At 62.2% G+C, this 21,173-nt stretch overlaps 1 protein-coding gene across 1 annotated transcript in view; it reads right to left on the bottom strand.

Annotated features, from left to right (window-relative positions):
- Positions 1-6,067: 6,067 nt before the first annotated feature.
- The window catches only part of CFAP77 (cilia and flagella associated protein 77), a 76,283-nt gene continuing 61,177 nt past the window's right edge, over positions 6,068-21,173 (bottom strand). Inside the window, exons 4-6 of the mRNA XM_056133050.1 lie at positions 19,942-20,047; positions 19,756-19,857; positions 6,068-6,190 (exon numbers count right to left, since the gene is read on the bottom strand). Of these exons, the coding sequence (XP_055989025.1) occupies positions 6,068-6,190; positions 19,756-19,857; positions 19,942-20,047 (331 nt within the window). The remainder of the gene's footprint in view (positions 6,191-19,755; positions 19,858-19,941; positions 20,048-21,173) is intronic.

The raw sequence follows: 21,173 nt of genomic DNA, 5'->3' as shown, positions 1-21,173 counted from the left end.
CTGGTGCGGTCCGCGGGGGTGGGGCGTGGGGCTCCGCAGCGCCCAGCGCTCAGGACGTCCAGGGGATAATTGCTCGCACCTCTTAGGTGCCTTCCCCACCGGCCCCGGAAGGCTACCCTGGTCCCACGGGGGCCCGGCCTCAGGCCAGCCAGGGAAGCAGGAGGCTCCCCACCCCTAAACCGACTTGGGCCCCTGGAAACGTGTGCAGGGAAAGCCGAAACTTTCCTCCCCTCGGGCGAGGTCGGTGATGCTCTCGCCCGCGGCCCGGCGCTCTCCCCCTGCGGCCGCCGGCAGATTGGAAGCGGCGCTGCCGGCCAGGCTGGGGCGAGGCTGGGCGGCTCCCCGGGGACCGAGGGCCCGACTCGGGTACAAGCTGTCGGCAAAGGCGGGAGGGCGGGTGCCGAGGGCCGTGGACAGGCTCCCTCCCCGGCTCAGCGGCCGCTGCAGCAGGCATCTCCTGCCGTGGCCGAGCGGGCGTGGAGCTCATTTTCCTTGGGGGGGGCGGGGAGGGGAATAAATCACCTGCCCATCCAACCCCACTCTTGCCCCCGGTCCCGCGGAGACCCCCGCTCCTCCTCTCCTTGCTCCTTGTCACCCCTGACACCACCCCCGTTCCCGCTGGTCAACGAGATGCCCCTTCCCGAGGCAGCAGGAGGCCACAGGGCCCCAGGGCCAGCCTCTGGCGGGGGCCTGTGGAGCGCTGCCCGCGGGCGGGCGGATCCCAGCTCTCATGCCCCAACCCCCTGGGACTCGGCCAGCGAGCGGGGACACCGGGGTCTGCATCCCGGACCCAACGAAACAAAACGAAAGGAAGTCTCCGGGTGCCAGCTGGGCACTGTGCGGGGGGGGGGGGGGGTTGGGGGTGTGGGGCGGGGGTTGTGCCAGGCACAAACCCTTCCTGTGCGCTGCAGGACCGCGGAGGCCCAGCCCCTCGTTTCTCCCCTCCTGGGGCCCGGGTGTGTTTCTTTAACAGTTGTTGGTCCGTAGGGACAGAAGGATTGACGGCAGCGGCCCTGTGCTCCACCCCATGCGGTGCCCAAGGACGCAGTCCTCTTAGTTCCCCCGACGTTCCTGTGGTTTCCAGCCTCTGGGCCCCCCTTTCTCCATCCTGGGGGTTTCTCTGCAGCTCAGGCGCTGCGGGCTGACAGGGTGGTTCCCTGGGCTCTGGGACGGCAGGGAAGGAGCCGGAACTGGCATTTCGCTGCCAAGGCACGGTGGGGGTGGGGAGGGGGCGTTTGCCCCGGGAGCCTCCTGGGAGGAGGCTCCCTTCCCTTGGACAAAGGTTCAGGGGAGGGCTTGGAGGGTCTGCAGAGCCTGCAGAGCTGCAGAGCGTGACCTCTGGGGCTTGGTTGAGGTGGAGCTTTGTCCACCCTCCTGAGCTCTTGACCTCCCTCCCCCTCCTCAGAAGGAATGTGACCCCTTGATTTGAACGCAGAAGTGTGGGCAGGCAGTAGCCCAGGCCCCTGCTTGGGAGGGTTCAAGCCCCACCCCCAGGGCCTCTGAGCCTCTAACCTCAAACCCCTGCCCCCTCCACCCAGGTGGGATGGGGGGAGATTTTCCTCTCTTGGCACCTGGAGCTTTAGGGGGGCCCAAAGCTGAGTCCCCTCTGGCTCCCGGCTCCAGCCCGGCCCGCACAGCTCGCACAGCTCCGGCGGCTCCTTCCTTGGGTACAGAGCGAGCAGAACAGAGAGTGTGTTTGCTACCTGCTTGAGGGGTGCCCCGCCCTGGCCGGTCAGGGTGGCCAGTGAGTAGCCAGAGGCTAGCTGGTCAGCACTGGCCATACTCTGGCCATACTCGGCCCAGGAGGAGGGCCTGGTTCTTTGGCCTTCGGGCCCCTTAGTTCAGCAGGTGGCGCCTACATCTTGCCTGTGGCGGTGCCTGGATCATGCGGTTTCGCTGGTCACCACTTCCCTCACCTAGAGGGTCAGAGCAGCTGGCCAGGATGGCCAGGGCAGGCGCAGGACACTCCAGCGCACAGCCTGGGTTTGGGGGCCACATCTGGGGGTGCTCAGGGCTGACTCCGGCACGGGCACCTTATGGGATGCCTGGAACCCAGCGGCCCTGGGCAAGTCAGGTCTTTCCCTACTGTCCTGTCCAGGCCTGGAGTCCAGTTGCCCTCTCCAGCTCTGTCCGTCTGAGATTAGTAGGTTTTTTGTTTTTGTTATTTTAATTTTAAAGATGTTGCCCAGCACATTTTCTGACGTTCTCTGTATTCCCTGGGATCCCTGTGGAGTTTACCCTTGGCCAAGGCCCGCATGTGCCTCCCAGCCTTGCCCGCTGGGGCCAGCAGGTGTCTCCGTGGGACCCCAAGAGCAAAACGAAAAAACAATTGAGAGTGACGGTATTTTCAGCTTCTAAGTGGAGACTGCTGCTTCTTTATTTGGGGAGTGTGTGTGTGGAGGGGGTTCACGCCCAACATTGCCCAGGGGTCACTCCTGGCTCTGCACTCAGGAATCACTCCTGGAGGGCCCAGGGGGCCAGGTGGGATGCCGGGATTGAACCTGGGTTGGCTGTACATGAAGCAAGTGCCCTACCTGCTGTTCTATCTACTTCTTAAAAAAAAATCTTTCAGGTCTGTCACAGCCAGGGGTGCTCAGGGGACAGCGTGGTGCCTGGGACTGAACCCAGGGCTCCTGCCGCAAAGCTCGTTTCCAGCTCGAGATGGAGCTAAAAACATCTCACAGTCCCGGAGGTCCTCGGGGACAGGACTTAGTTCCTCACAAGAGCACTGCTGCTGCGAGTGAGAAACTGTCCCCTGGGGTCCAGTCCCCCCCCCAGCCTCAGCTCCAAGCCCGTCCCCTTGGCCTGAGCCCCCCCGCCCCCACCCCCCAAGCCCGGAGTTTGCAGCCTGCGAGATTCTGGCTGGGTCTGGGTGAACAGATGGGCTGGGCCCGGGTTTGGGCAGTTTGTGGTCTTCAAGGTCGTGCTGTTCCCGGCCGTGTTGTGTTATTTAGCGCCGAGCCCCGCCGAGCCCTGGGCGGGGAGGCTCCGCTCCCTCCTGTGCCCACACCTTGCTCCTTCCCGGGACAGCCTTCGAGATGCTGGGATGTTCGGCGGCAGCGCTCTAGGGGCTGGGAACACGCCTCTGTCGTTCGCCGGCCGTCCCTCCACTGCTGGCTCCCAGACCGGGGCTGCCCCAAGGCCCCCTGGCGTGGGAGCCCCAGAGGGGAGGGGAGGAGGGGCTCTGGACCTGGGATCCCAGGGGGTGGGGCGGTGAAGTGGGTGTCTACGTAGGCGGCTGAGACCCGCTTTCCGCCCCCGGCCCTGGAGCTGCTTCTCTGCTGTTGTCCCCAGCAGACCCCGCAGAGCACCGGCTCCAGAACCTTCCGACTTCTGGCCAAGAAAATGTTTCATCTTTGGATAGAGGAGGGGGGAAGGGGGAGGAGAGGAGAGGGAGGGAAAGGAGAAAACTGAGAGGGGAGAGGAGAGGGGAGGAGAGGAGAGGGAGGGAAAGGAGAAAACTGAGAGGGGAGAGGAGAGGGGAGGAGAGGAGGGAACGGGAGGGAGAGAGGGGAGGCAGTGGAGAGAAGGGGAGGAAAAGGAGGGAACGAGAGAACGGAAGAGGAGCGGAGAGGGGAAGGGAGGGCAGGGAAGGGAAGAAGAGAGGAGAGGCGGGAGGGAAGAGGAGAGGAGGGGAGGGAGAGGAGGGGAGAGACTATTTAAGCCGGAGCTCGCTCTCCGCTCTCCGGGCACACAGCCCCTCCCCCAGCAGGCCCAGGAGCGCCCCCAGAGCCCCCAGAGCACAGAGCGGGACTGAACTCACGGAACAAACAAGTCAACAGTCACATCGGCACCCTGGGCTCGCCTCTGCACCTCTTGGTGTTGCCCTCACTGGCAGAGCTGTGTGTGTGTGTGTGTTGTGTGTGTGTGTGTGAGTGAATGTGAGTAGAGGGGAATATTGTGATTGTGTATGTATGTATGTGAATGTGTAAGTGCATGTGTGTGTATGTGTGGAAGCATATGGTATATGTTTGAGTGTGTGAGTGTGGGAATGTGAGTTTGAGTGTGTGTTTGGGTGTGTGAGCATGTGTGCGTGTGAGTGTGTGTGTGCGTGTGAGCGTGTGTGAGCATGTGCGTTTGTGTGTGCATGTGTGTCATGTGATGTGTGTGTGCGTGTGTGTGCACCTGTGTGTGCATGCGTGTGCCTGCATGTGTGCACCTGTGCGTGTGCATGTTTGTGCATCTGCGTGTGTGCATGTGCGTGCGTATGCGTGTGTGTGTATGTGTGTGCGTGTGTCTGTGCATGTGCGTGCGTATGCGTGTGTGTGTATGTGTGTGCGTGTGTGCATGTATGTGCGTGTGTGTGCATGTGTGTGTGCATGCCTGTGTGTCCTCTGTAGCCCCTGCGGGCTCCCAGGAATCCCCTTACCCCAGACCCCCATAGTGCCGTCCCCGGGTGGGCCCCCACTGCCCGCCCCGGTTCCGGGAAAGCGGCCCGGCTGCAGCTCCCCCGCGCGACGCCGTGTGCGGGAGGGTTGGCGGCCCCGTGGGCGCGGGCAGGCTCCGGCCGGGACCGAAGAGGCAGCGCCGCGTTCGTCCGAGGCCGCGCCTGGCGCCAGCGGCCGCTGGGTGGCGCTGCAGGACAAGGAGCGCGACCGGCCGCTGCGGCTCCCGTCGGCGCCCGCTCGAGCCGGGCTCTCCTCCCCGTGGGCGGGGCTGACCGAGGTGCCCCTGGCGCCCGCGCAGTGCGCGCTGCTCCCGAGAGAGTGCTCCCGGGCCGCACAGAGCCTCTCTCGTGACTCCCGACGGAGTGCTCCCCGCTGCCTGCACGGTGCGCACTTCTGTGGCCCTTCTCTGGTTCCTTAGGGAATTCTGCCCCTGGATGCACTTCCCAGAGGGGCTTTCAAGCCAAAAAAGGGGCAGAGAACTTAGTGCTTAGTCTTCCCCAGTTTTTGTTTTACTTTGGAACTTTGGGCCACAGCAGGCGGTGCTTAGGTCTTACCTGCACTCAGGGATTGCTCCTGGCAGGGCTTAAGGGGCCCGGAGAGACCCTGGGCTGGCTGAGCGCCTCCCTGCTGTGCGGTGGGCGTGGGCGGTGGGGGGTTCCCTTCTTGATGCCTCTGGACCTGGAGGTCTTGGTCCCTCCAGGGGTTCTTCTTGTCCCTCTCAGCTGAATTTCATTATAAGAGGGAAATCATGTTCATATTCACCTAAGGGACTGGAGCGATAGCACAGGGGGTGGGGCATTTGCCTTGCACGAGGCCAACCTGGGTTCGATTCCTCCACCCCTCTTGGAGAGCCCGACAAGCTACCGAGAGTATCCCGCCTGCACAGCAGAGCCTGGCAAGCTCCCCGTGGCGTATTCGATATGGTAACAAGAAGTCTCACAATGGAGACGTTACTGGCGCCCGCTCGAGCAAATGGATGATGAAGAACAGGACAGTGCTACAGTGCTATTCACCTAATAGTGGTCCCAGAGGGGTGGAAGCCACGTGGCGCATGTTCTTTGATCATGGTCCAATCCAGCTTGATAAAAGTGCAGTGCTACGTGGGGTGGGGTCTTGCAGCCCTGGCACAGAGAGGTTGGGACACTAGCTCAAAGTCACTCAGGTTTCACATGGTGAGGTTGGCTGGTGGTCCAGCCCTGGGGCTCTCCCTGGGTTGGAAAAGGGGTGGGACCTGCCTTGGAGAAGATTCTTGATAAGCTCCACGTGAGCAGCATCTGAGAAGCCTGACTGTCCCCCCCCCACGCCCCACCCCCACCCCCCATCCCGGCTTAATGGTTCTCCAATAAAGACGCCAGGGAGAACAACATGCTGATTTATTTAAAATAGCTCTGGGTGTCATGGGTGGGGAAGGCTGAAAAGCATGGGGGGGGGCACCCGCTGACCCAGAAGGGGCTTCCCGGGGAGCACCTGCCTGATGGATGGGACCCCACATGGGGGGATGGTGCAGCCCGGGCTCTCCTGAGCCCCTGGACTCCAGGGAGTCACGGTGCCAGGGACCCTGGCAGAATCGCCGCCTGGTGACATGCGGTGCCCGCCGGAAGGGGCGTGCCGGCTAGTCTAGGGGTTTCCCCAGGCTGCAGCAGAGCTAGCCTGGCGGGGTGGGGGCCCCGCGAGGCGGGTCAGGGGTGCGTGTAGTTGCCCAGATGCAGGGGCCCCTGGCGCACTGAGCGCTCCTGCGCATGCGCCTTCAGGGCGCGCTGGCGGTCGGCCTCGGTGGGGAAGGTGTCCAGCTGGGTGCCCACCTGCGGGAGAGGGCGCCGGTCAGCAGGCAGAGGGGCTCCCGGCTCCCTGAGGTCCCCCGTAGGCCCTGCTGCCCTCTCCGGGTCACCCACCCTTCCTCCTGCTGCCCTGGGAGCCCCGGGTCTCTGCTGCAGCGGGAGCGATCTGCCAGGCGCACCCGCGTCTCCAGTGCGTGACCGCGGGCGGGACTTGGCCCCGGGTTTCGCACCCAGGGAGCTCTCAGAGCCAGGAAACTACTGTGGCCTTTCGCGGGCCTTAAGCTCTGGATTCGTTTTTGGGGGGAGGGTCACACCCCACCATGTTCAGGGGTCACTCCTGGTTCTGCACTCAGGAATCACTCCTGAGTGGCAGTGCTCGGGGGACCATATGGGATGTCGGGGATCGAACCCAGGTCGGTCACATACAAGGCAAACACCCTACCTGCTGTCATATCCCTCTGGCCCCAGCTCTGGATTCTTTCCAGGATGTTCTGCCACAACAGGGCACGCCCTGCGTGGAGGCGGGAGGCAGGGGCTCTGGAACTTGGTTGTGTGATGAGGAAACTGGGGGTGAACAGTCTATTCACTCGGGCTGGGCAGGAGGGGGGACCCCACAGCAGAGCGGCCCTGGCCTCCCTCCGGGCCCCAGCCTGCTGTGCACCAGTGTGCCTGCTGTGCTGCCAGGTTGCGCCTGGAGGGTCCCTGCTGAAGACAGCCCCAGGATTGGGGTCCTCGCATTTCCCCTGGGGGTCCTGGTGGTGAGAGCCTGTTCCCGGCAGGGGGCCTGCTGTCGGCAGAGTGACGCCCCCAGACGCCCTGGGCGTGTAGAAGCTCCAGCAGACACGGCCAAGCCTAAGCGCCAGGTGAGGTCACCCACGGGAGGCGACACTGCAGCCGGGACTGTGGGCGTGGGGGGGGAGGGCTACGCTGGCATCCCTGGGCGCCATTCATCCCCAGCCCGTGTCACAGACCCACAGGGAGTTTCCGGGCACAGATGTCACCCCTGAGCCCTGGGGGGTCTGGCCCCGAGGGTGCCCATCTGCCTGGAAACCCCAGACCTGCAGCAAAGCTGAAGAAGTGAGTGCGTGAATGAATGAAGTGGGCAGAACTTGCCTGACCACACGTGGCTTGGCTGGCCCGGCAGGACCAGGTTGGGGAGGCAGGTGGGGGGTGACCAGAGTCCAGGAGCCACTTGGGGACAGATTCAGGCAGCATCTCGGCCCCGGGGGACATGGGCGTCAGGGCTGGCTAGACCACAGCCCCAGGCAGAGCCGTGAGCCCCGCAGGGCAACCCCCATCCTGGAGGCTGTGGGCCAGGTCTGGCTGCTGTGCAGCCTCTGCCCCGCCCAGCTAGACGTTGGGGGATGGAGCCCCGAGCTGAGGCCGGTGTGCAAAGGGGCCCGGGGTGGATGGCCCAGCGATGGCCGGGGCCTTACACGCTCTCCCACCTCCGCCTGCAGCTCCGCCTGCCCCAGGCCTCACAGTCTGAGCAGAGCACTGTCAGACGAGCCAGCTTCCGGCTGCCTGTGATGAAATCCACCAGAGATGCCGCTAAGTTAAGCTGTGGATGGCAGGCCACCTGTCTGGAGCTAGGAAACCGGGCAGGCGGCCGTTGGCAGGAGACAGCTCTGCTGTGAGGCCCCGGGGCCGGGGGAACAGCCGGGGTGGGGCGCCCTCTGAGGCCCCCGGGCTGGGCGGGGAGTGCTGGCGGCTCTGTCAGGCTGTGAGGACACAGGACCTGGTGGAAGGGGGGTCTGCAGCAAAGCATCGCCCAAAATAATGACCCCATGGCCCCAGGTCACAGGCTGAGGACCCCAGTGAACACACAGCGGCCCCCCGTAAGACATGGGTCCGACCACATTCTGTATGAAGAGACGGGATGGGGGCCAGGTGGGTGGGCTTGGGGGGTCTTTCGAGAGAAGCCAAGCAGGAGAACAAGTTTGAGTTTCTTTGCTCCTTAACTTTCTGTTCGCTCCCAGTGCTGGGCCATACCCAGTGGGACTCAGGGGTCACTCCCAGCTCTGGAGCCAGGGGTCACTCCCGCTGAGGTGGCGGGATTGCATCCAGGGCTCCCACATGCAAAACTTGGCGTCACCTCCCCAACCCCTGACCCTGACTCTGGTAGGGGCTGGAACGGGCGGACAGTGGGATGGGCACCCGCCTGCAGGCCAGCCTGGCCCCCGCCCCACTCCACATACGGACTCCGGAGCCAGAAGTGATTCCGGAGCACGGAGCCAGGAGTAAGTCCTAAGAACCTCCGGGCATGGCCCCAAAACTAATAATACTAACAACAATAATAATAACACATGTCCAAGTAATCTTGTTAGTTATGTTTAAAACTATTTCTAATTTAATATCTTGATATCAAAGTAATGTGCACGAATCGGGCCCTTTTTCCTTTTATGGGTGGGAGAGAGTGTTCGGGACACTCTTAGCAGTACTCGGAGATCAGTCCTGATAGTGCTCAGGGCTGACTCCTGGCTCTGTGCTCAGGGCTGACTCCTGGCTCTATGCTCGGGGCTCACTCCTGGCTCTGTGCTCAGGGTCACTCTTGGCTCTGTGCTCAGGGCTCACTCCTAGCTCTGTGCTCAGGGTCACTCTTGACTCCGTGCTCAGGGCTCACTCCTGGCTCCGTGCTCATGGCTGACTCCTGGCTCTGTGCTCAGGGATCACTCCTGGCAGTGCTCAGGGCTCACTCCTGGCTCTGTGCTCAGAGATCACTCTTGGTAGCATGCAGAGGACCATGTGCAGGGCCAGAGATTTGTGCCAGAGTGCCTTACCCCTATGCGGTCTTGCCACTCCCCCTTTTTGCTCTTTGTGCCTGAAAAGTGTCCTCTAGTTCCAACAGAATCTCTGGGTTGGCAGAGACTTCCCCTGGGTGCCCCGTGACGGGGCCGAGAGGCAGCCCTCAGCCCGGCTCTGACTCAGTGAATATAGCTGGGCCGGCCAGATGCAGCAGTTTGAAAACTGCGGGTCTGGGCAACTACAGCTGCCCGACTATCCTCCCTAGGGCTGACCCTGCAGACCCGACTTCCAGCCAGCCCTGGGAAGCAGCACCTGAGCAGGGGGGCAGAGGGCGGGCAGCGGTGCAGGCTCCACTCAGGGAGCATACAAGCCCACCAGCCCAGCTGGAGCTGCTCCCGCTCCAGTGCTCGGGGCAAGGCCTTTAATGAGGGAAGAGGCCGAGCTCATGGCCTGACCCGGGGCTGTGCCGCCTTCCGAGTGAGGCTGTCCACGGCAGAAGCACCCTGAGAGGGCCTGGGCCCGTGTCCAGCTCAGGGCGTCCCCGGAAGTAGGGCAGGAGTTGGGAGCACTGGGGTGTGTGAGCGCCAAGCCACGGCTGCACTCTGGCAGTGGGGACAGGGACAGGCCTCAGGTCCGTCATCCCGGGCAGCTCTGTCTGGGTTCAGGGGTCTTCCAAGGGTGCTGTCCCCACCCCAGGGCGGAGCCGTGAGCTGGGCATGCCTACTGGAAATCCGAGTCACCGAGCAGAGCAGAATAGTGCAGTGGCCTTGGCCGCCCCGACCACACCCTGGCCAGTGCTTTGGTGTGGGCCATCCCCAGAGGTGCTTCGGGGAACATGCGTGCAGCAGGGATCAGGGTTGGGCTCTCGGCCTGCAGCCACACGCCGGACACCGTCTTATCCTTTGGGCTCTGTCTCCGTCCCCAGTGCCCGGTGTTGGGTGGACAGGGTAGATGTGAGGACCCCTCAGTGGCAGCACGGCCCCAGCTCCCAGCACAGAGCCGCGGGGACAGCCTCTGGAGCCCCCCCAGACTCAGCAGGCACCCCCGGGTCTTCCCGACACTGGGTGGGTCGTGCTGACGGCCGCACACAGCAGACGTGGGGGCAGACTGGCCTCAAGTCAGCCCGGTGTCGCCGCCTTGGGACGCGGAGCCCAGAGAGGGGGAAGTCGTTTGCTTTACAGCCAGTTTGTTGGTTTGGGTTTGGGGGCCACACCTGGAGTTACTCAGGGCAGACTCCTGGCTCTGTGCTCAGGGCTGACTCCTGGCTCTGTGCTCAGGGCTCACTCCTGGCGGGGCTCAGGGGAGCCCGCGGGTGGGGTGCCAGGGACTGAGCCTGTTCAGTCACAAGCAGAGCAAGTGCCACAGCCCTCTACTGCCGTTGGTTTTATGTGTAATTCCCACCTGCCTCGTCCCCTTTCCTGTTTCCTGCTGCCCACCCTTTCCCGTCCCTGGTGGCAGCTCTGGGCTGGTGGCGCCACAACTGCTCCCAGTCCCTCGGGCCGCGCCTCTTTGCGTGGTGCTCAGGCAGGCCTGGGGCGTGCTGGGGAGTCCCGCGTGGCGTGAGGCTCTCAGGCTGGGCCGCGGGGGTTCCAGCTCAGGGTGAGCCACTTGCCCCTGGGCCCTGGGCCCGTTTTCTCTTCTCAGGAGGAAAAACCTCACAAGGGGTCAGGTGCAGGGGGGAAGTTACTTGAGTGGGCGGGAAGGGGCCCTTCTGCACTCCCCTCCCCTCCGGGGCCTCTGTTCTCTCCTATGTGTTCGGGGCCGCACTGGCCCAGCCCGAGCTCAGGGGGCTGCTGGTGTTGGGGGGAACCCGGGTCGGAGCGTGCAAACACCCTCACCAGGACGCCGCCCGGCTCGCTGCTGAGTCGGCGACCGTGTGTTGACTTTCGTTGCCACCAGCAGCGTGACCACGGGGCCTGTGTCCTCCCCGAGGGACCATCCTCCTGCTGACCCTCCACTGCTTCTCAGGACCTGAGGAAGTGCTGCTGGCTTCCCAGAGGCAGGGCACTGCCGTCCAGCGCGTCTCTTCTCTTTCCTGAGACCTCAGCCTCGGGGTGGGAGGGAGTCACTGGGGGTCAGCTAAGCGCGGGGCGGGGGGTGGGGAACGCTGGGCTTCCACTGTTTGTTGAACCCTGGCTCTGGGGCTAGATGTCAGGCGGAAGCAGCCCCCTCATCACCAGCTCCAAAGCCAGCAGGTCCCCTAAGGCTCCCCAAAGGGGCAGCAAGAAGCCCCCCCCCAGCCCTCTGATCCCCCCAACTGGCCCTGAGCCTTCCAGAGCTGAGACTGGGGCCCGGAAAGTCAAAAGGCAGAATTGAAAAAAAACAGTCAGGCTTGAAAAAAAAAAAAAGGACTAAATCTGGCAGAAAGCTAAAAAAAGTGACAGCTATAGAGATTTTAGTTTAGTTTTTTTTCAAGTGACAAGGGCTCAGGTGACTGGGGAGACGGTGCCTCTGAGATTGAGGGGCTGTCTCGGCTAATGAGGGGCCCGCGTGGTCTCAGGTCAGTGATTCCTGCCGGGCGGCCGCTGCAGGTCAGGGGCCCCGGGGACAGGCGAACGCTGGTGCAGATGCCCGCGCAGCGGGCGGGGCCCAGCGGCTTAAGCCATTACGGGGTCGCCGTTCCTCCGGGACACGGCCCGACTCGTTATTCCACCCTTGCCTAATCTCTGCGCCCAGAGCCAGCGGAGCAAGGATGCTGTGACCCCCCCAGGCCCCACAAGCCCCATCCCGGAGGACACCTAGCCGTGTGCTCGCCACACAGTCCCCAAGGGCAGGGGCTTGGCATGCGGGGGCCGGCACAGGCGGGAGAGCATGTGTCCACCCAGAGAGCGACGGGGGTTGGTGTGTGTGTCTGAGCCAGAGGGACTGGTCAGTGAGCCGGTCAGTGACAGTGGCCAGTGAGCCGGTCAGTAACTGTAGCCAGTGCGGTTAGTGACCGTGGCCAGTAAGCCAGTTGGTGACAGTGGCCAGTGAGCTGGTCAGTGACCACAACCAGTGAGCCGGTCAGTGACAGCGGCCAGTGAGCCGGTCAGTAACTGTAGCCAGTGCGGTTAGTGACCGTGGCCAGTAAGCCAGTTGGTGACAGTGGCCAGTGAGCTGGTCAGTGACCACAACCAGTGAGCCGGTCAGTGACAGCGGCCAGTAAGCTGGTTAGTGACAGTGGCCAGTGAGCCGGTCAGTAACTGTAGCCAGTGAGTTGGTCAGTGACCGCGACCAGTGAGCCAGTTGGTGACAGTGGCCAGTGAACCGGTCAGTGACCACGACCAGTGAGCCAGTTGGTGACAGTGGCCAGTGGGCTGGTTAGTGACCATGGCCACCTTTTCTAGCAGCCGCATCACTATGCCTCGATGGTTATCCCGGATGATCCCAGGGTGGTCAGCGGAAGCTGAGTCCACTTTGAGCAGAGGCCGGGCTGGGACTGTCCGGGGAGCCGGGGATGGAACCCGGGTCACCGCGTGCCTTTCCGCGTCCTCCAGACGGGCTGATCTTCCTAAAGCAGCTGGCAGAGGGCAGGCTGCGGGCACATGCCCGCCTCGGGTTCCATCCCAGCAGCCTGGAGGGTGCCCCACGCCCCTCCAGGAGTGACCCCTGAGTGCAGTCAGGAGTTAGCCCCGAGCACGGCTGCCCCCAATCATAAACACACAACCCAGCGTGACAGAGGCGAGTCCGTCCGACCAACGCTTCCTTTAGGCAGGGGTTTCAGGGCCTGTGTTGGAGTGTCTGCAGCAGCGTTTCCCACCCACCCCGAGCCCCTCCCGGCCACACAAAGCACAGTCACACCCAGGGCTCCTGCCGGCTGCTCCCCCCAGTGAGTTCCAGAGGCTTCTGTGGCACAGACACAGTGAATGCGCTCCAGGGTGCTGTGGAACCTGACCTGGGTGGCCAGTCCCGGCCTTCGGGCAGTCGGGATCAGCCTGGGGGGCTGTGTGTCTCTGTCCCCCCGGCAAGGCGTGCGAGTGGACACTCCCCGTGCGGGTGGCCGTCTGTACTCCTCCTCTGAAGGGGCATTTACTCCTCGGTCTTTCCCGCTCAAAAACGGGCTCATCAGCTTTCCCGCCCGTGGAGTCAGTGGCCCATCCTCGACCCCCCTCGATGTGATTCTCCAGGATTGCCGCCTCCCCCATCCCCACCGTCGTTCTTGTCTTCGCTCTCTTGACTATCACTGGAAGCAGCTGAGATTCTCATTCTGACGAGGCCTGCCTTGTCCACTGTTCCTTCCGGGGGTTCTGTTTCATTCCCGTTTCTATAAATGTCTCCTCGGATCATCCAAATAAAAAAAAAAAGTATCATTTTTTCTTCACTTGTTTGTTTTTGGGGTCACACTCGGCAGTGCTCCGGACTTTGCACTCAGGGATCATTCTGGGTGGTGTGGTGGGCGGTGGCAGCCAGGGGGCCCCTATGGGGCTCTCAGGACCAAACCTGGGTCAGCTGCATGCAAGGCAGGAGCGCTACCCACTGGGCAATCTCTCTGGCCCCCTGAATGCAGTTTCGATTCTGGCTCAGGCCGTCTGTCCTTGCTTGCTTCCCTGTTCACCCACCAAAGCTCCACCGGGTGATCCGGGTGTTACAGAACCTTCTTCCAAGAGCTGACCAGCATGGACTGACTTCTCTGAAATGCGGGGCCTGCCCAGCAAGCTGTCCCTGGGCCAGGCATGTGTGTGTGCAGGAGCCCATGCAACGTGGGGGCACAAAGGCCCCAGCCCTGTCCTCACTCCACCTCCGGCCCGCCACACACGCCCACACACGCACGCGAGCACACACGCACGCACGCACCCCGGGATGCAAATGATAACCGCAGACCCATCACCTGTGAAGCCTGACAGAAAATAATGAGAAACACTAAATCTTTTATAAGGTCAACACTCGCCTGAGCCGAGCAGCTGTCAAACAAGAAAAGAATTTAGCGCCGGAACCCCGGAACTTCCATCGACTCATTAAACCCAGCCGGGCCTGGGCCTGGCGTGGCGGAGGCGGTGCGGGGCCGCTCCGTTTTGTGTCTGTAATTTGCGGTGGAGCAGGCGGGAAGAAACAGCCCGTGCCGGAGGGGCCGGGGGGCCGGCTGGGGAATCGTTAGCGCTCCAGGAGCGCCCGGCGCCTAATTGGAAGCATTGGGCATTATCAGCGGAGGATTTGCCTTGGTTCTCTGACAGCTCGTGGGCCCAGAATGATCGCCCACTTGTCAGTGTAAAAGACCATTAAAAACAACCCATTTTGATTTAATTGGAGGCGGTGTACTGTGGGGCCAGGTGAGACGGCCGGGCGGCCCCGGTCCCCAAGCCTCCCCCCTGGGCGCCGCAGGCCAAGTGGACAGCAGGGGCGAGTGTGTGTGTGAGTGTGTGTGTGTGTGTGCGTGTGTGCGTGTGTGCATGTGTGCGTGTGTTCCAGACTTTTCGCCTTTCAAACCTGCCTGGGAGAGGAGTGAATAGCGCAGTGCCTGTGGAGACGGCAGAGAGGGGCTGTCAGCAAACCCTGTAGCCAAGTCCAGCTGCCGGAGGGGTGGCCCCCCTTTTCCTGTCGGACTCCAGTGATGGGCACCCACTGGGTATGAATCCGGGGGGCAGGGGGACAGCGCAGCCCACAGCCCCTGCCTGGAAGTATCTAGCACAGACGTGAGCGAGGCCTCGAGCAGATGTGAGGGCCCAGACGGAGGGCACGGACCTGCTCCCAGGGCTGAGAATGGCCACCCCAGCCGAGAGTGGGGGCTGGACCCCAGTAAGGAGGCCGCTGGCTTTTAGTCTGAACCGCGCTGCCTGCAGTGCCCTGTGGAGCTGCCAGCTCTGCACGGGCTTCCTGCGACCAAAGGCTGTGCATGGGGACTCTTGGAACCGGCGAGACGGGGGACTTGATAAATATTAATTGGCGCTCGCCGGGCACCAGCGCGGCCTGTCGGTGGGGCTATTAATCTCACCCCCCTGGCCTCTCATTTACTGCCCACCGTGCCTTCGACAAGACAACACGAGCAGGGTGCCCGAGGGGCGTCTGCGGGGAAGCAGGGGGCACCGCGTGGGCCCATCTCTGCCCCGACCGATGCCTCGTTCTGGCGCTGGCTACGGCTAGAGACACCGGATCCCCCGCAAGCATCAGATTCCAGAGCCTGGCGTCCCGCGCTGCGTCTGGGCTGAGGGGCCTCCTTAATTACTTTCTCGGAAACTCAGCGGCCTGGGCTTCTGCGGCAGGCAGGCGGGCAGGCGGGCGCTTCTCCCGCGGCCCCTCCCATGGCAAGTCTTTGATTTTGTGCTCAGTTGCAAATGAAGTCCTGTGTTGAGCCGTCCCTACAGTGCCCACGGTCCTGCCCCGCGACCCAGACGGGGCGGCCAGTGCACTCTCGGAGGCTGGGCTGGGCGGCCAGGGGGTGCAATGTGGGTGACTTTCCCTTTGCTATTACTGGAGTAAGGATGGGGTAGAGGGTTTCTTTTTTACGTTTTAACTGATTTAAAAAGGTACTGAGAGTTGAGTGTTAGGCAAACAATATTTCCGCAGCAGTCCCAAGTGTCAAGTTCCCTGGACCAGTTTCCCGCCCCACCCCCTGCCTGTCACTGTCACCTGTCAGAGTCCCAGGGGCTGCAGCTTACATCTCCTGTTTTCCGTGTTGTCGCATCTGCTCTGGGTCTCCGGCTCTGCCACTCCTGTCTCCGGATAGCTGACGCCAGGAGGCCTGTTCACCATCACGTCCCATATCTTCTCCCCCCTTGACTTCTTTCCTTCCCTTTCTCCTCGTTAACCGCTGGGATCAGGGGAGACCTAGGCATCCCTGTTTTGCTCCATTTCCTCGTCCACTCGGCAGTATTCCACAGATACGAGGGACCATCCTGGGCTTGTCTTTCTTCTTCTTGGTTGGCTTTGCTCAACCGGGCATCTTCCACTTCCAGCCACATTGTAGTGAACTGCATGGTTTCATCTTTCCTGGCAGCTGCACTGTGTTGATATGCCCCATCTTCACCATCCACTCATCTGCCGTTGGACACCCAGGCTGATTCCCACCTTAGCGGGGTCCTGAGGGCAGTAATGAATACCAGTGGTAGAGGGTGTTTTTCCTGAAGAAATGGGACCTTCTGTGGCCGATGAGGCCGAGTCCGTAAATCCACACTGGCACGTTAGCCCTGAGTGGCTAGAGAACAGGGGAACAGAGCCGCATCTGGACACAGTGCTGAGGGACTGTCAGAGGCCTTGGAGTTGGGCAGGGGGTCCGGCGCTTGCCTTGCACAATGCCCATCTGCATTCAATTTCTGATATCCTGTACAGGCCCCAAACCCCACCGGGAGGAATGCCTGAGCCCAGTGCCAGGAGTTGCCCTGGGTGTGACCCAAGAACAAACATAACACAGAACAAAGGTCTTGGAGTAATTCTACTATTAGGGGTTCAATAGACAACACATCTTGCTGGACAATAGAATAATGGATAGAAGAAAGACAGGGAGGGACAGACAGGGAGATGGGTAAATGGATGGGTGGACAGTTGGCTGGGTGGTTGAATGGATAGGTGGATAGATGGGTGGCTAGGTAGATAGATGGGTGGGTGAATGATGGATGGTTGGGCAGACGGATGATGATGGGTAGATGGAACAGATGATGGAGGGAGGGAGGGAGAGTTGGGTTATGGGCGGATGGATGGGTGTATTGATGAACATTTGATGGGTGAATGGATGGATGGATGGATGGGTGGATGGATGGACGGGTGGATGAATGGATTGATGGGTGGATGAGTGGATGGATGATGGGTGGGTGGGTCGATGGACGGATGGTTTAGGAGCTTGGCCAAGGCAATGGAGATTATAGAAAAGTATCTGAGATTCAAGACTCCCAAAGCTTCTTCCCATATGCTTAGTTCGGCTAACACTGAACAGAGTTAGTCAAGCCCCCTAAGAAAACATCCGGGGAAGCACTTATAGCTACACTGGCAGCTTGGGGGCATGGTGGAGAGAAGGTTCTGGGCAGGGAGGGAGAGGCTAGAGTCGCCTCATACAGGGGGGATACTAGTTGGTGAACGTCCAGCCTTGTGGGATCCCCCACTGGACGGGGCACCCGTCTGTCCATCTCAGTGGGTGCCCAGGCTGAGGACAGATGTGTCCCTCAGGGCAGCGGGGGTCGAGTGTCTCTCTCACCCGGCTGCCTGTGTGCGGCTGTGCCTACCAGGCTGGTGACCAGCCAGAGTGTCCAGAGACAGCAGGGCCTTAGCTGGGCCCCCAGTTTGGGGGTGCCATGAGTGTCGGGGTGGGCCACAGACTGCACAGGGCACAGTTGATGAGACACAGAAGCCCAGAAGGGCCTTCCGGACTCTTGGGTGGCCTGAGGCCTGACCCTGCAGCCTGAACTCTGTCTGGGAACGTGTTCCCAGGCTGCCGATCCTGCTGGCCTCTCAGGTTCACTTCCTGGGGTGAAGCCCAGGCCCACTCCCCAGCCTGGTAGTACGGCAGCCGGCGGCCAGGCTCAGCCCAGATCCCAATGGCGCAGGATCAGCTTCAGCAGCTAAGAGACTGTTCAGGGGTTAATGCATTCGCCTTGAACATGGCCACCCCCAGCTCGGCCCACAGCACCCTGTGCTTCCCTCGACACCCCCAAAAGGGGCCCTCGAGCACCGAGCACCACCAGCTATGGCCCAGAATGCCTCAAAAATCTGGGGCCGGAGTGATAGCACAGCGGGTAGGACATTTGCCTTACATGTGGCAGACCTGGGTTCAATCCCTGGCATCCCATATGGTCCCCCGAGCACCTCCAGGAGTAACCCCTGAGCAACGCTGGGTGTGACCCAAAAAGCAAAAAAAAAATCCATCTGAGGGACCAGAGAGATGGGACCACGGGGAAGGTGCGTGCCTCGACGTGGCTGACCTGGGCTCAATCCCCGGCATCCCGTAGGGTCTCCTGAGCCTGCCGGGAGTGATCCTGAGCACAGAGCCAGGAGTCAGGTAGTCCCTGAGCACTGTCAGGTAGTCACTCAACGAATCTTGGGGTTCCCCCCCAAAACGAAACAAAACAAAATTCATTTTAGAAGGTTTGCGCGAGCACCTTTGGGTCAGCGTGTGTACCCCAATACTCCTCGGGACCCTGCTGTTTCCTCTCAAGAGCCCACCCCCCTGGCATTACATAGTTATTCAGTCACTAAAATATGGACTAATTGACTCTGTTTCATTGGCTTTTGGGTTCAGCCCCACTGCTTTAGAATAATGGCCCAGCTATTAAGTAACGGTTTGGTTTACAGGCTCTGGTACCCTTAATGCCAGGATCAGTCTCCTTTCCTGGGGTCTCTGGGGTCCCCCAGAATCCCTAATAGAACAGGGTGGGGGGTCCGCAGGCGGTGACGCCCGAGAAAGAGCAGATTAGTGAGAGCTGCTGAAACTAAAGAAAGGATTTTCCTGGCTGCTTCGGGCATCCTTACAAATCATAGCAGGCCGGAGAGTTAAGTCTGGTAAAGCCCCGAGCGGGCGCCCGCCTCGCCGCCTGCCACAAGCCCGTCGGAGGGCTTGCCCTCGGCCCCATGAGCCCCGTCACTGTTCCGGCCCCTGCAAGGTCACCAGCCACCACCTGCACTGGGTGCATTTTTGAGAGCCTGTCACTCTGGGGCCTGAGCATCACCCAGTCCCCCGGGCCCAGCGTGCAGCGCACCAGGCACAGCTGAAGCCTGTCACACGCGGGACCCGGGCTCGGGAAGGATGATTCACAGGCGCGATGCCACTGGCGTTTCGCCCCTAAACACAGAAGCCCCCATTAGCACCAGACCCGCTGTCTGGCTGGAAGCATGAAAGCAGCAATTTAATTGGTGTTATGCAAGCGGGCACCTGGGAGGCTCGGGATGGGGGGACCTGCGTGCCTCGATATCGCCACGAGTCACAAATAGCCGAGTGAGCGAGCGGAGGCTCTGGGGACAGGGGCGAGCAGAGAGGGGACCGGCCGGGAGCGGCAAGTGCCTGGAGCAGAGTCCGGAGCGGGGGTCCCTGCGTGGAGGTGTGGGGGCTCTGGCTTCCAACAGGCCCAGCCCTGAGGGGGGCGGCGGTGGGGGGCCCTCCCACCGTCCACAGAGCTCTTCTCCATGCGGGGGGAGGGGGAAGCTTCCACACTCCATGTTGGAAATGAAGCAGAAAAGAGTGAGATGCTGGAGCCATAGCACAGTGGGGAGGACGTTTGCTTTGCATGCGGCAGACCCGGGTTCGATCCCCGGCATCCCATAGGGTCCCCCGAGCACCGCCAGGAGTGATTCCCGAGTGCAGAGTCGGGATAAGCCCTGAGCATCGCCGGGGGTGGCCTCAAAGACAAAACAAAATAGAGTGAGACGCGTGTGGGGGCGGGGCCGTTTCTTCTCTGGGGACAGCGGCATCCATCGGCATCCAGGGCTGAACCTGGGGCGCTGGCGGGACTTTGGCAGCCCCTCCCTCCCGCACACCCCAGATCCCATGTCAGCCACACACACAGAAGCTGCAGGCTCAGTGGGGTTTGGGGCCAATGTCCCCCCGCTCCCGTGCCATTCTGGATGTCCCCTCTTCTGAGTCTCCTCACGCCTCTGACCCTCTGGCTCTGTCCTGCCGCCCCTCTGGATGGGGTGCTTGGACCCCAGGGGCCTGGCTCGGCCCCACTGCGTGTGGCCGGAAGCATGAGGGTTTCCGTGAGGCCCACTCGGAGGCTGACCCCCCACTCTCCCCAGGAAGCCCCGTCAGCCCCCCTGTGATCACAGCTCACCCCCCCTCAAACCCCTCAGCAGACGGGCAAATCCGCCTACTTCACTTTCCCCGGGGACCCCCTCCTGTCAGGGGGCCCAGTGCCCGGCACTGTTATAGCCGGCACTGTTATAGCCGGCGCGTGGTGGTTGGGAGCCCTGGGACCCAGCTGGGGGCAGCGGGGGTGGCGGGGGCTGACCTTCTGGAAGCGCGGCAGGTGCCAGAGGCCCTGGGGCTGAACCGGCGGCTGGTACCTCCTCAGCTGGCAGCTCCGCGTCTCGTAAAGCTTCCCCAGGTTCACCTGCAGGGGCCAAGGCGGGTCTCAGAGCTCTGGGTGGGGGGCACCCCGCGCCCCTCGCCAGGCCCCGAGTGGGGCTGCACTCACCTTGTGCTTCTTCTCCAGCTTGATGGCCTTGCGCGTGGCCTTCTGCTCCTGCACCCACAGTTGCTGGTACTGGTGCCGCAGCAGGTCAAACAGGGGCGTGGACGGGCTGGGGAGAGACACCGGGTGTGGGACTAAGGAGGGGTTCAGGTCTAATGCGCCCCCCCGCCGGGGAAGGACGCTCCCCATGTCACAGACAGGGGTCCAGCTCTCCTAAGCCAAGTGGCCACTGCGGAGGCTGAGCCAAGAGTCCACTCACCCGTGGCCAGCCTGGTCTGCCTCTCCAGCCTCCCGCAGGCTCTGTGAGTACCCGGGGTTTTCCATCCACTCGCCCCCCATGCTGTGGGTGCTTGGCCTGAGCCAGGAGGTGGGGCCGAGCCCAGTTCTATGCTCACATCTCCTTCCCTGCCTCCCTGGCCCTCGGAGCCTGGCCTGGTTCCCTTGGGAACCCTACGCCCTCCCGGCAGACACTGAGTGCCTCACCCCCCCTTTTTTTCTTTTGCTTTTTGGGTCACACTCCTGACTGCACTCAGGAATCACTCCTGGCGGTGCTCAGGAGACCCTATGGGATGCCGGGGATTGAACCCCGGGTCAGTTGTGTGCAAGGCAAATGCCCTCTCCGCTGTGCTGTCACGCCTCCCCTTTTGCATGCCCACCCCTCTGAGGTCCGGGAAGCAGGCACATGCCCCAGTCCTCTGCCCCGTCCTCGCTGAGGGGGTGAGCACCCCAGGGGTGGCCTGGAAACCAGCCCAGCCCCACGCGGCCCTGGCAGCCCACTGGGCTCGCTCTAAGCAGGAGCCAGACCATGACGCCCACACAGCCCGGAGACCAGCCCGTTACAACAGGCCCCGGGCCTGGCCCCGCGTCTCAACAGTGACCACTTCCAGGATGAGTGAACCCCCCGGAGCCCCCTAACCGGAGACTGGCCGCCTCCCGCAACCAGGCCAAACCCTCTCCCGGCTCTTTCCCACCTGTGCAGGGACTGCATCCCCACAGCCTCTTGGATTGGCCTGTTGGCTTCCCCAGGAGCAGACATGAGACTGGGACTCTGAGAAGGAGAGCTGGACACGTGGGCAAAGGGCACAGGGCACCAGAACACACACTGGCACAAGGAGGGTGTCGGGGCTGGGGATCGCACCCCATGCTCTGAGGCTGGAGGAAAGTACTTATGAGAGAGAAAGTTCTTAAAGGGTGTGTATGATGACCACTCAGCATCTGTACTGCAGGCCAAAATG

The sequence above is a fragment of the Sorex fumeus genome, unplaced genomic scaffold (genome assembly GCF_029834395.1).
Source record: "Sorex fumeus unplaced genomic scaffold, SorFum_2.1 ptg000095l, whole genome shotgun sequence".
NCBI classification, from domain to species: Eukaryota; Metazoa; Chordata; class Mammalia; order Eulipotyphla; family Soricidae; genus Sorex; species Sorex fumeus.
Note: the sequence above shows the minus strand (reverse complement) of the source record. Positions and strands in the feature narration are given on the sequence as shown.